At 36.9% G+C, this 15,471-nt stretch overlaps 1 protein-coding gene across 2 annotated transcripts in view; it reads right to left on the bottom strand.

The window, feature by feature from the left end:
* VWF (von Willebrand factor) overlaps positions 1-15,471 on the bottom strand; it is a 172,054-nt gene that overhangs the window by 50,457 nt on the left and 106,126 nt on the right. For both annotated transcript variants that reach the window (XM_025401752.1, XM_025401750.1), the window contains exons 32-34: positions 13,292-13,456; positions 11,786-11,829; positions 11,315-11,492 (exon numbers count right to left, since the gene is read on the bottom strand). In XM_025401752.1, coding sequence (XP_025257537.1) covers positions 11,315-11,492; positions 11,786-11,829; positions 13,292-13,456 — 387 coding nt within the window. The remainder of the gene's footprint in view (positions 1-11,314; positions 11,493-11,785; positions 11,830-13,291; positions 13,457-15,471) is intronic.

Here is a 15,471-nt window from a genome sequence, read left to right as displayed (position 1 = left end):
GGGTAATAAAAGTGCAAAGTCAACTTTGAAGTAAAGAGTAAATTATAAGGACACAAGGAAGATGACATCAAAATAAAAATTTAATAAAGAGCATCAGAGAAAAGCAAAAAAAAAAATCAAGAGAATGAAAATGAGTTAATGAAGGAAGTATAAAGGTCAAAGAGACACTAATGAAAATGTAAGACAGGAGGAAAAATGGAGTCTTAGAAAACAAAACAATGAAACAGAACTAACGCTTAAAAGAATATAACTCATGAAAACATTCTGGAAATCAAAAAAGAACAAAATCTATGTATGGGAGTCATGAGCCAGATGTCTGGGAAAAGCAACCCAAAACAGTCAACTCTGAGACATATTACAGGACACTATCAGACTTCAAACACAAAGAAAAAATTTTCCAGGCCTTCAGGCAAAAAGATCAAATTTACAAGGACAAAAGAATTATATTGGTATCAGAATTTTTCAAAAGCAATATGCAAAGCAAGGCAACAATGGAGCAGCATTTTTCAGAAATTTAGTGAAAGAAAGTGTGAATCAAGAATTCTGTATTTAGCTAAGGTGCCTTCTAGCATCAGTACTATAGAAAAACAGTCTTAAATACATAGGAATTAATGGAATTCTGTACCCATAAGCCCTTCTTAAGAAATCTACTAGAGGGCCGGGTGCAGTGGCTCACGCCTGTAATTCCAGCACTTTGGGAGGCCGAGGCGGGCAGATCACAAGGTCAGGAGATGGAGACCATCCTGGCTAACATGGTGAAACTCCGTCTCTACTAAAAAAAAAAAATACAAAAAGTTAACTGGCTGTGGTGGCAGGCACCCGTAGTCGCAACTATTCCGGAGGCTGAGGCAGGAGAATGGCGTGAACCGGGGAGGTGGAGCTTGCAGTGAGCAGAGATCGTGCCACTGCACTCCAACCTGGGCAACAGAGTGAGACTCTGTCTCAAAACAAAGAAAAAAGAAAAAAGAAATCTACTAGAGAATGTTTCCTCCAACTAAGAGATGACTAGGAAATGTTATCAAAACAACTAAAGTGAGCATTTTTATTTATATAGTCATAGATCTAAAACTAAAAAAAAAGGAAGAATGGAAGACTAATGTGCAAATGTTATATGCTGTGACAAAGTATAAATAATGGAACTCGACAATGGGAGGAGAGGGGAGGGAATAAGAAAACTTAGAACCACCTCGTTGATTGTTGTATAGCTGTAGGGAGAAGTTAAAGAATGCTATTAAAAACAGGCAAACTGATAAATGAATGATTAGATTTAAAAATATGGGCCTGAAGGCATTTTAGAAAGGTGTAACTTTCCTAGGTAATGACAGGAACAAAAGCATAAACCTTCCTAGACACCAAATACTTGACATATCACCACATTTATAAATGAAAAAATAAACAATTATAAAATATGATGATGAAGGAAGATCAAACACAAGATGGCAATAAGTGAGAATGGGCTTAACCTGTCTACTAAAATGAAAAGGTTTTCAAATTCAGCTCAAACGCAAGACCCAACTATATGCTATATAACTAAAATTCAGAAAGGCTAAAGGGACAAAGGATATCAAACAATAAGAAAACAGGGATGTAGATTGTGATATCAAAGTAAAATTCTAGCCAAAAAAAAAAGCTTAAATGTGACTAAGAGCATTCTGAACAGTGTAATTCACAATGAAGCCATGACAGCTATGAATATCTATGCACCAGACAACACAGCAACCATCTTCACAGAGCAACAACTATAGGAGAAGCAAGGAGACATTGGTAGACAAACTAGTAACAGGATACTTTTACACATCCCTTTTAGAACCAGATAGATAAAATGGGGAAAAGGTAAGTAAGACTATAAAAGACATAAACATTAAAATCAAAATATATAGCTCTCATGGAGCGGGGGCAGGAAGAGAGCAAGGGATCTCAAATTCTACACCCTGATAATAGAGAATACACTTCACAAAAATTGATCATTTATTGGATCACGAAGAAAATAACAGTAACTTCCACAAAGTACAACTATTACAAATACTCTTGTCAGAGTATAGTAAGATTAACAACTTTTTAACTATTGTTTAAAAAGATCTTTACACTTGGAAATTTTTTTAATTTATGATATAAATCCTGGGTAAAGGGGGAAATAAAAACCAATAGTACAGAATTTTTTTGAAAAATAATAAATATACTACATATCAGACTCATTGGGATACATACAAAGTGGTCCTAGGAAAATTTCTAACAGTAAACATTCCTGTCAATAAAAATAAAAAAAAACGAATGAAATTCCCAGTTCCAATTAAATAGAAAAGCACAAAAGGTAAACTAAAAAAAATTCAAGGAAAGAAATCATAAAACAGCAAGGATAAAAGCAGAAATCATAAGGTAGAGAATATAAAAACAATAAACATAATAAATTGAAATTGATTTTTAAAAAAATCCAGAGTTAATTTGATTAAGAAAAAAATAGACATGTATACAAATTAAGAAATGACAAAGGATAATCATTAAACAGAATTTTTATTATAAAAGCTTACTGTGAAAATTTTACTTGTACCCTAGAATATATACAAACAAAAAATAAATAAAATTTTAATTTAAAAAGACTACTTTGCAGACCTCTATAGAATGTGAAAATCTAGATGAAACGGATAAATTTCTAGGAAAATGAAGATTTAAAAAATTCCTGTAGATAAAAGACAAATCTTAAGCATACCAATTTACATGGAAGAATTAGAGTAAGTTAGTAGGAATTAAATAAAGTTACTCCACCAAAAGAAATAAAAAACAAAATACCAACCCCAAATGATTTCACAAGGAAATTTTCCTAAACTTCCAAAGACCTGATAGTCCCGATGCTCCATAAATTGTTCCACAGTACTGAAAATGAGAGAAAACGTCTTAAAGCTATTAATGAAACCAGTTTTAACACTGATATCTAAACCAAATCAAGACAGTATCCCCCCGCCACAAAAAAAAAAAAAAAAGAAAAACAGGGTGGGAGACAGGGGGAAGATGGAATAAGAAGCACCAAAAATCTGTCTCCCCACCTAGACAACAATAGCATTGGCAGAATCTGTCTCATATAGTAAATCAACAGAAACTATCCCTGAGAAAGACCAGATGGTAGACTCACTAAAGACAGACTTCAAAACAACTGTCTTAAAAATTATCAAAGAGCTAAAAGAAGATGTAGACAAGATCAAGAAAATGATGTATGAACAGAATGGAAATTTCAGTAAAGAAATTGAAATCATAAAAAGGAACCAAAAAAGTTCTGGATATTATTGTAATCTTAGTTTGTGACATCACTTTTTGTTTTCTACATGATTTAAGAGACTAATGCATTAAAATATATATATGTCTATGTTTTTGAACACACAATGTATAAAGATGTGATTTTACGACATCAATAACTGAAAGAGTGTGGGGATACAGCTGCGTAAGAGCAGAGTTTTGTCTGTTACCGAAGTTGAGATGGTATATATTCAAAGTACAGCGTTATAACTTTAGGATGTTAAATGTAATCCCCATGGTAACCATAAAGAAAACAGCTATAGAATATACAGAAAAGAAAGGAAAAGGGAGTTAAAATGTTTCACTACAAAAAAAAAAATCAACCAAACACAAAGGATGACAACATGGATGAACCTTGAAGACATTATGCTAAGCGGAATAAGCCAGTCCCAATAGGAAAAATGTGTAATTCCACTCAAAAGAGGTGCTTAGAGTAGTCTCATTCACAGAGACAGAAAGCAAAACGGTGGTTGCCAGAGGCTGGAGGAAGAGGGAAATGGGGTACCACCGTCTAATGAATAAAGCATTTCAGTTTTAAGTTCTGGCAATGGATGGTGGTGATGTTTGCATCACAATGTGGATTTTCTTCATGTCACTGGATATATTCTTTAAAATAGTTAAAACGATAAATTTTATATGTATAATAGTTTTAAAATTACAGACCAAAAATACTTATGTCAAGACCAATGTACTAAATAAAATATTACTAAACAGAATTCAGCACATTAGGAAATTCCTTCAAATAATATACCCTATCAATATATTTAAAGAAAAAAAAACAAGAGATTATCTCCACAGATGCTGAAAAAGCCTTCACCAACACCAAAATTCCACAATCACCCTTGACAAAAAAAACACTCAAAAATGAGAATCGAGGGATATTTTCTTAATAGGATAAAATATATGATGAGTGTGCACGTATGTGTGTGTGTGTGTGCGCAAGATACTCCACTGCTATTCAACATTGTAAAGTTTATTAATGGAATTAATCAAGAGAAATTAATTGGAGGCACAAAAATTGACACAGAAGAAAAAATTCTATTTGCAAATGACACACCATCATACCCAGAAAACCCTAGAGAATTCATGATAAAACTCAATAATAAAAGAATTCAGTAAAGCTATAGGATATGGAATTAGCATATATAGATATATGTGTTATATATATAGATATATATGTTATATATAGATACATATAGCTATATATCAATACCCTTTATATACACAAACAATAAATAGTTAAATAATATAATGGAGAAGAAAAAAGTCTCACAATAGCAACAAAGAAGATTCAATACTTGGAATAAACTTAGCAAGAAATATGCAAAACCCAAGTGAGTAAACCTTAAAACACTTCTAGAAGACAGACAAGTCAGCTTGAATAAGTGGACATACTTGTTCTCAGATAGGATGATTTAACATCATAAAAATGCCAGTTCTCCCAAAGTTAATGTATAAATTTAATGTAATTCCAATAAAAATACCAACAAACTTTTTATGGAGGTAAAAAAAAGTTGACACTAAAGTCTATATGGAAAAAATAAACATTAAAAAATAGCCAGGAAAACACTTCAGAATAAAACTTGTAGAGGTACTAAGTCCCAGCAGACAATAAAACATACTATAAAGCCTTTAATGACAAAATATTAGAGGTATTTCCTCTAATTAAGACAGTGTGGTAATTAAGACAAAAGGTGGTTTTGGTATATGAATAGCTTAGAACAAGTGGAATCAGAAAATAAGTTCAGAAAAAAGCCCAAATATGAAAATTTGTTTTATGATTATTATTGTTATCTCACATCACTAGGGGCAAATATTGACATGTTAATAAATAGTACTGCAACCTATATCACAGATAATGAGCTAATAATTCCAATATTTAAAATAAAGGATAAAGATTAAAACCCAATGGAAAGTAGAAATAATGAACAAATTTAGGGAAGAAAATAGACATGCAGCTTCAAGAAGCCCAAAAGACTCCAACTAGAATTAATTTAAAGAAGTCCACTACAAGATATAATCAATTTGTCAGAAGTCAAAGACAAAAACAGTATTTTGAAAGCAGCAAGAGAAAAGCAACTTTTCATATAAAAGGGGGCCACGATGACACTATTAACAAATTTCTCAGCAGAAACCTTGCAGGCCAGAAGGGAGACGAATGATCGATTCAAAAGGAAACAATGGGCAGCCAAGAATACTCTCTCTAGCAAAACTGTCTTTCAAAACTGGAGGGGAAATAAAGACTTTCTCATGTGAACAAAAGCTGAAAGAGTTCATCACCACTATACCTGCCTTATAAGAAATGCTAAAGGGAGGTTCATCATATTGAAATAAAAGAATGCTAGGCAGCAACATGAAAACATATGAAAGGTAAAATTCCTTGTAAAGGTAAATAAACAAATATAGAATCTGTTAATACTATAATGACAATGTGTAAATCTTTGAATTCTGGTATAGAACTTAAAAGAAAGTTATAAAAATAACTATCACTATAAAAATCAGTTAATGAACACACAACATTAAAAAATGCAAAGTGTAACATCGATAACAAAGTGGGGGAGAGGGAGTAAAAGAGTAGAGTTTTTGTGTGCAATTGAAATTAAGTTGTTATAAACTTAGAATAGACTGTCATAAGTATAGGCTGTTTTATGTAAGCTTCATGGTGAACATAAAGAAAATATCTATAGAAGATACATGAAAGGAAATGAGAAAGGAATCAAATCTCATCATTACCCCCAAAAAAATCAATGAAACCCAAAGAAGGGCAGTAAGAGTAGAAAAGAGGGACCAAAAAAGCTACAAGACAGCCTGAAAATAAACACCAAAATGGCAACAGTAAGTCCTTCCCTATCACAGTAGTTACTTTAAGTATAAATAGAATAAACTTTCCAATCAAAAGCCATGAAGTGGATGAAATGAATTTTTAAAAATAAAACAAAACAGTCAGGTGTGGTGGCTCACGTCTGTAATCCCAGCACTTTGGGAGGCTAAGGCAGGCAGATGATGAAATCAGGAGATGGAGACCATCCTGGCTAACATGGTGAAACCCTGTCTCTACTAAAAATACAAAAAATTAGCCAGGTGTGGTGGCACGCGCTTGTAGTTCCAGCTACTCAGGAGGCTGAGGCAGGAGAATCACTTGAACCCGGGAGGCAGAGGTTGCAGTGAGCCGAGATCACACCACTGCACTCCAGCCTAGGCAACAGAGCAAGACTCCATTTAAATAAATTAAATAAATTAAAATCAATCAATCAATGTAAAACAAGATCCAACCATATGCTGTCTACGAGAGAAACTCACTTTGAATTTAAGGATGCACACAGGTTGAAAGTGAGAAGATGGAAAAAGATATTTCATGCCAACGTTAACTAAAAGAGCACAGGTAACCATACTTAGACAAATTAGACTTTAAGTCAAAGATGGTCACAAGAGACCAAAAAACAGACATTATATAGTGATAAATGCATCAATTCACCAAGGAGATGTAATAATTATAAATACATTGCACCCAACATTAAAGTACACAAATATAAGAAGCAAATATTGGCAGAACTGAAGATAAAAATAGAACATAGTAGTGAGAGATTTTAATATCTCACTTTCAATAATGGATAAAAAATCCAGACAGAAGATCAATAAGGAAACAGAGAACTCGAGCAACACTATGGCCCCAAGTGGACCTATCAAACAAATACAGAACATTCTACCGAACAACAGGAAAATATACATTCTTCTCAAACACACAGAACAGTCTGCAGAATAGGTCACATGCTAGTCCACAAAACAAATCTTAACAAATTTAAGGAGACTAAAATCATACCAAGTATCTTTTCTGACCACAATAGAATAAGACATGGCTAATAGAAATAATTTCAGAAAGTTCTCAAATATGTGGAAATTAAACAATACTCTTGAACAATCAATGGCTCAAAGGAGAAATCAAAAGAAAAATCAGAAAATATTTTGAGAAACACAAAAACTAAAGCACAACATAGCAAAGCTTATGGGAAACAGCAAAAGCAGTAAAAGGAAAGTTTACAGCAGTAAATGTCTACAGTAAGAAAGATCTCAAACAAATAACCTAATTTTACAACATAAGGAACTAGAAAATGAATAAACTAAGCCCTAAGTTAGCAGAAGAAAGGAAATAAGATTTGAGGAAAAATAAAAACTTAGAATTGATTTTTTTAAAGGTCAACAAAATTAACAAACCTTTAGCTAGATTAACCAAGACAAAAAGAGAAGACTCAAATAAAATCTGAAATGGAAGTGGTGATGTTACAATTGATAGCGCAGAAATAAAAAGGGTAGTAAAAGACTACTAAGAACAACTACACATGAACAAACTGGATAACCTAAAGAAATGAATAAATCCCTGAAACATACAACCTACCAAGACTGAATGATGAAGAAATAGAAAATCTGAAAACCCCCACAATTAGTAAGGAGATCAAATTAGTAATCATAATCTCCCAACAAAAAAGAGGATGCTTTCACCACATTAATTCACCAAAAATTTAAAAAAGAATTAATGTCAATCTTTCTCAAACTCTTTCAAAACACTGAAGTGGGAAACCTACTTTATGAAGCCAGAATTACCCTGATACCAAAGTCAGACAAAAACTTTACAGTAAAAAAAAAAAAAAAAAAAAAGTCAATATTCCTGATGAACATAGATGCAAAAATTCCCAACAAAATGAGAGCAAACTGATTCAACAGCACAATGAAAGGATCATACACTCTGAGTAGGATTTATCCCTCAGATATGAGAATGACTCAACGTCTAAAAATCAAAAAATGTGATACATAGCATTAACAAAACAAAGGATAAAAATCATACTATCATGTCAATAGATGCAGATAAAGCATCTGTCAAAATTCAAACACCATTTCATGACTAAAACATTCAACAAACTTAGAAGGAAATTACCTCAACAAAATAAAGGCCGTTTATGAAAATGCCACAGCTAACATCACATTGAATAGTGGAAAACGGAAAGCTTTTCCTCTAACCAGGAAGAAGGCAAGGAGGCCCACTCTCACCACTTCTATTCAACACAGTACGAGAAGTCTTAGCTAGAGCAATGAATCAAGAAGATATAAAAGTGCCAATCAAAAAAGTAAGTAAAATTATCTCTACTTGCAGAACACATGATCTTACGTGTAGAAAACTCTAAAGATTTCACCAAAAAATTGTTAGCAAATTCAGCAAAGTTGAAACAAATTCAGTTGCAGAATACAAAATCAACATACAAAACTAGTTGTTTCTATACACTAACAATGACCTGTCCACATGAAAAAGAATGAAATTGGACCCTTATCTTCTATCATACACAAAGTTAACCCAAAACCAAACTTAAACACTGATATGTAAAACCTGAAATTAGAAAACTCCTAAAAGAAAACACAAGAACTTTGCAACATCGGTCTTGGTGACGATTTCTTGGATATCGTTGCCAAAATCAAGGCAACAAAAGCAAAAATAGACAAGTGGGACGACATCAAACTAAAAAGCTTCTGTGCAGCCAAAGAAACAATCAACAGAATAAAAAGGCAGCCTACAGAATGGAAGAAAACATTTGCAAACCATACATTTGATAAAGGGTTAATATCCAAAATATATTAGGAACTCACACAACTCAATAGCAAAAAAAAAAAAAAAAAAAAATGCAAATAACCCAATTTAAAAATGAGCAAAGGCCTTGAAAAGACATTTCTCCAAACAAACATCCAAAAAGTCAATTATATAAAAAAAAAAATTCAACATTACTGATCATCAGGGAAATGCAAATCAAAATCATAAAGAGGTATCACCTCATACATGTTAGAATGGCCATTACCCAACCCCCCAATACACACACACACACCCCCCCCCCCAAGAAATACCAAGTGTTAACAAGAATGTGGAGAAACTGAAACCGTTGTGCACTGATGGTGAGAATGTAAAGTGGTGTACCAACTACGGAAACAGTAAGAAGGTTCCTCAAAAAATTAAAACTAGCATTAGCATGTGACCCAGCAATCCCACTTCTGGGTATTCATCCAAAAGCATTGAAATCAGGATCTCAAAAAGAGACCTACACTTCCATGTTCATTGCAACATTATTCACAATAGCCAAGAGGTGGAAATAACTCAAATGCACATCAGTGGACAAATGGATAAAGAAAATGTGATATATACATGCAATGGAGTATTATTCAGTCTTTAGAAAGAAGGAAATCCTTTCATATGCCACAACATAGATGAACTTTGAGGACATTAAGCTAAGTGAAATGAGCCAGTCACAGAAGGATAACTACTGCATGAACTCACTTATAGGAGATATCTAAAATAGTCAAATTCGTAAAAGCAAAAAGCAGAATGGTGGTTGCGGGGGGTTAGGGGAAGGAGAAAAAGGGAAGTTGCTGTTCAATGGGCATAGTTTCAGTCACACAAAACAAAAACTTTTAGACATCTGCTGTACAACAACTTGCAAATAGCTAACAATATTGTATTGTACACTTGAAAATTTACTAAGGGGGTAGATCTCAGGTGTTTTTATCACAAATTTTCTAATGGGAAAATGGGGAAAGGCATGAGCAGAAAATTCACAAAATTAAACCAAAAAATGGCAATTAAACATATGAAAAAATGTTTAACTTAACTCATCATTAGAGAAATGAATTTCAAGTACACTGAGATACCATTTCTTTCCTGAAAAGTAAGGAATTTGCAAAAACAATAAAATAAAAACTGTCACCACACACTCCCTCGGCAAGGCTGTGGAGAAGCATGCACTCACACCTCGCTGATGGAAAAGCAAACAGATGCACGTTCCAGTTCTGCACAACCACCTCTCACCTGTTAGATGAGAATCTGGGAATATCTAAGGGGAACTTCACACGCACTTATCTTTTGACCCAAGAATCTCATTTCTAGGAATCTACCCTGAAGACACACCTCCAACCATATGAAAATTCGTATGTTCAGGTTTACTCATTGCAGCATTGTTTGTCATTACAAAACGCTGGAAACAGCCTAAATGCACATGCACAGAAGAACAGTTGGGTAACCTGTGGTACGCAATAAAGTACTAGGAAGCTGTCTTTGAAATGACATCGAGTCATTTCCAGGATATGCTTTCAATGAAAACAGGCAAAGCTCTTTGTACAGAGAAAAGCGGACCATACCCTCCTTCCCAGAGGCAGGCAGCCCAAATTGGGACTGGGAGGTGTTTTAACTCTAACCAAATTCAAAGTTTTGATTATTACACAAGAGTGGGTATCTAATTATCAATTGAGACTTTGTCTTATGACTTAAAAGTAACTATAGATTTATGAATAAACAGAAATAACATAAGGTCTGGTGGAGTTTTCACCTAGACCAAGAGGGAAATTTATCTCCCTAAATAAATTCTAAAGGGAGAGTGAGCTATAACATACAGTTTTGATTGCATCCCACCAGTTATGTCTGTTCAGCATAAAGGTTACGATCCACTGCTGAGTCATGGTCACCATAAGCAGTCATTTCTCCCAAACATGAGGCAGAAGGCTAACCCAGCCCACGGATGAAATGCTCTCCGCAAGTGTACGTGAGATGGATTTTAAATATTTCCTCCTCTTATTCCAGGCCACCTTGGTGATGGTACTGTTGCTATAGGTGTGGTTGGAGAGTTTTCTGGGAAGTGTCTCTCTCACTGCTATACTTCCACTGCCATACCCTGAATACATACATTCCTAAAGGTTGACTTGCCAACAGCCAAGCTGAGCACTGACCTCAGAAAAGCAATTCTTCCTTCTGGTTATGTATATTCTGGGGAAGTGCCTTCCAAAGACAGAGAAAGAGGGCAGTGATCCCTGAGACTGGCTGAAAGCATTTCCAAAGAGCACAGGAGGAAAGGAACGTGAGTGAAGGTAGCGCTGTGTATGTGGTGATAAGGGAAAGGGTACTTCTGGGCTGGTTGGTGCCTGCTCTACTTTTCTGCACAGCCAAGCTAAAAACAGTACCCCTTTGACACTGCCCTGGCTGGAGAAGCAAAGGACTCACAGGGGCAGGTCCAGCGGCAGCCACAGGTCTCTTCCACTTTAACAGGGGACTGACTGTTGGGGCATGAAGGCCTCAGCCCCCGGTCACAGTTGACCCGATGACTCTTCAGTAAGGTCTGGCCATCTGGCTGGCAAGTCACGGTGTGGCACTGGTCTGGCAAGGTCCAGATGTCCCCAGGCTGCAGAAGCAAACAGCAGATTCAGGCAGGGAATAAAGATGAGGTACTCCAACTCTAAGCCTATCTGCCAGATAACTGACTCCTAGAATTGAACACAGGCCTACACAGCAAGGAGGCCTCCTGTACATGAGACGGGAAGAAAAACACAAAATGTACAGATGGACCCTCAAAAACAACATAGTAGTAAGAGGAAGCACTGGACTAAGACCAAAGGAGGAAAAATTAACCAGTGGGAACAAGAGCCCCAAACACATCTCTAATCTTTCTTTCAAAGTCAACAGAAAGGAACTTACCCTCCTCTCATTCCCATCCTCATCCATGCAAATCCTAACAAATCCTGCAACAGACACAAATATGATCTTAGTTCCCATCTTTCACCCAGAAATTCTGAACCATTCACAATGTCTGCTAAAGCAACCTGGTCTAGTTTTTGAAGTCATCTCAACTCTTCTGAAAAGCAGCTGAACAAGGTTAACAGTGGAGACATAGGGACACGAGGCTAAAAGGTGGTCATCCTGTAGTTCTTCAGACATGCTCTGCGGTTATTAATAATTATGATGCCAATAACAGTGATAACTGGCAATAACTACAGCTTACACTGTCATTATCTTAGTTCACATGTAGATCATGCCAGGAATGGGGAAGGTGGGGAGACGAAGCAAGATCCTGGAAACCTGAAAGAGATCTACTTGAAGATTCCTACCAAGAGAGCTGCCATCTCTCTGTACAGCTATTAGCTGTAAGTCAAAATTTGCATAGAGCAAATTTTACCCTTTAAGGGCAAACTTGCATTGACTTATTCCCCTGAAGGACAGTAGCTCTATACAGGTTCTGACTTACAGCTAGTAACGGGAAAATATACAAACCCAGCCCCAAAAAGCGTGTGTATATGTGTGTGTGTATATACATATATGTGCATATACACATATATAATGTATATATGTACATTTCACAAACATGTGACATTAATATACATACGTATATACGTATATATGTGTACACATGTGTGTGTGTGTGTATACATATATATATATTTTTTTTTTTTGAGACAGAGTCTCACTCTGTCACCCAGGCTGGAGTGCATTGGCACAATCTCGGCTCACTGTAACTTCTGCCTCCTTGGTTCAGGCGATTCTCCTGCCTCAGCCTCCCGAGTAGCTGGGACTACAGGTGTGTGCCACCACGCCTGGCTACTTTTTGGATTTTTAGTAGAGACGGGGTTTCAACGTTAGCCAAGATGGTCTCTATCTCCTGACCTTATAATCCGCCCACCTCGGCCTCCAAAAATGCTGGGATTACAGACATGAGCCACCATGCCTGGCCAAAAGCATATTTTAAGTTTCTAACCTGAAATCAACTTAAACTCTGGTACTTTGATATTAGTCGCCACGTTATTGTATTTCTAAAGCCCTTTATAGCCATGTTGAGGGTGAGTCTAGGCCCATGGGGAAGAAGACTATATCTACGGAATGCTGGGGTTCCTTGCTTATGTCTTCTGATTCTTTTGTCCAAGATCTCTCCTACACAAATAAGCTTAGGCTCTGCCAAGTTCACATGGACAATTAGAGTGGGAACAGGACCATACACAGAAAGCTTTCTGCTGGCCCCATGAGGGTTTGTGGTATAAACCTCCCAGGAGCAGAAACTTAAAGGTCCTGGTCTACATAATAATCTTCATTCAAGGCCAAATCTTACGCATGGGCACCCCCGGGGTCTCTTGAATAGTACTTTTGTTTCTATGGTGGGTTTGTTTTGGAGCCTTTTTTTGAGAGAAGTAAGAAAGGTATTATAAGACTCACCAGAGCACAGTTTGTGGAGGAACGAATTGCCTAAGGTGACCATGGTAGGGAGGTCTTCGATTCGCTGGAGCTTCACCACGTTAGAGTTACCTGCTGGGCCTGCCAAGATCCTTAGCTGGGCTGCATCGTAGCGATCTCCAATTCCAATAGGGAACACTGTCACTCCTAGAGTTAGCAAAGAGACAGGAAAGGATCTGTGGGCAAGTAGGCTCAAAACGGACTGGCTTGACGTTATATCCAGCATCTCAACAGAGCCTCATGTTTTCCAGGCTGGTCACATACACCAGCCCTATGAAGAAGATATTCAGTCAACAGATATTAATGAGCTCCTACTCTGTGTCAGGTACTATTGCAAGCAATAGGGATACAGCAGTGAACCAAGCATATAAAGTCCCTCCCTGTCCCCCGTCCTCATGGATAGACAGACAAACACACACACACAAACAAAGTAAATACATAGAATTTCAGATGTGGATAAATGCTTAGGAAAAAAACAAAATGAGATAAGGAGGAAAAGAATGCCCAGGGCTGAGGTGTGGGTTACCGTTGCATATATGGCGGTTGGAGAAGCACTTGGTGAAAAGATTGCATCTGAGCAGAGACCTAATGTAAGGATGGAAGGAGCCAAGAAGATATCTGAGGGAGGGACATCCCAAGCAGAGAGAAGAGTGAGTGCAAACGCCCCAGAGCAGAAGTGTGACTGCATGCTCCCGGGGGCTGGGGAGAGAGGGACAAGCAAGAGAGGGAAAGGGCATGGATCAGGCAATGCTCCATTGGCCATGGTAAGGACTCACCATGTTCTGTGAATGAAACAAAGCCAGCCAAGATGACAGAGCAGAGGGACAGGAGCTGACTTTGATTTTAAAGGGCCACTGCAGCTGCTGTGCTGAGAATGAGCTGCAGGGGACAAAGGTGGAAGCTGGGGTTCCAGTTAGACAGCTATTTCAATAGTCCAGGTGAAAGATGATGGAGACTTGGAATGAGGTGGACATGGTGTGGAGTGGTGTAACTCTCAATGTGTTTTGAAGATGGAGCTGTAGTTTATTCGTGGCTTGCATGGAGGTATCAGGAAAAAGGAAGAAGAATCAAGGATGCTGGGCTTTTTGAACTGAACAACTGGAAGGTTGGAACTGCCATTCTCTAAGAAGAGAAAAATAGATGTGAAAAATCAAGAGTTTAGTTTTGCCTGTTAGAGCATGCAAGCTGAGTTGAGGAGATATGAATTTCAAAGTCAGAGATGTATAAATATATTTAGACCCATGACACTGAACTAGACCACCAAGGGGGTGTATGTAAGAAGAGAAGAAAAAATATCACAGGGCTGAGCCCAGAGAATGTGCATGCTCATTTACACATGAGAAACCGAGGCTTTGGGTGGTTAAATGACTTGCTCTGGATCATGTCCACTTCCTCAAGACCACAACTGCTCCCTTTCCCAATGAAAATCTTTCTTTGGATTCTTGATACTAAAGGAGAAAAAAATTTTCCATCCTGAAATTCCTCAATTCAGCGCTCCAGAAATTTCTAGGAATTTGCAATGTGCTTCAGGTTGGAGCAGATTTTCTACTAGCAGTTTTTCAGCTATCGTAAGTTTGTTATCCAAATATTTATCCTTTCCCTTTTAGGGTCCTTTACCCTAAAATCACAGATTTCATAAACATATCACATTCACTCACTCAACAAATGTTAAATGGTCACCTATTTTGTGCATCATACACAGATGATACAAAAATAAGCAAGATCTTCCCTTGCCTTCAAAGAACTCCCAGTTTTTTGCAAGGAATAGATACGTTACAATATGATACAATACGATTTGCGCATTTTGAGTAGCTCATATGTGACATAGAGAACAGAGCAAATAACTTTCTCAGGAAGAATATCAGGAAGACAGCAGAGAGAAGACAGGGTTCTGACAGCACTCCTAGGCAGGGTTCTGAAAGATTAACTGTTCTCCAGGTGGCCATGAGGGGACTCAATGTCACTCCACTCACCCAGACCTCCTTCAGCTGGGAGGTGGTCCCTCAGACTCTACCACCTGTCCCAGCTCACATCCTGTTGATATTAAGAACATGATAAGCACATGTTCTCATGGAGCACAAGGCTGGACATGTGGATCCTTTCCTCTCCTACAGCATGATCCTTTGTCTCTCATCCATTCAACCCTGCCAAGCCCATTAGCC

Source organism: Theropithecus gelada, chromosome 11 (assembly GCF_003255815.1).
Source record: "Theropithecus gelada isolate Dixy chromosome 11, Tgel_1.0, whole genome shotgun sequence".
Classification (NCBI taxonomy): Eukaryota; Metazoa; Chordata; class Mammalia; order Primates; family Cercopithecidae; genus Theropithecus; species Theropithecus gelada.
Note: the sequence above shows the minus strand (reverse complement) of the source record. Positions and strands in the feature narration are given on the sequence as shown.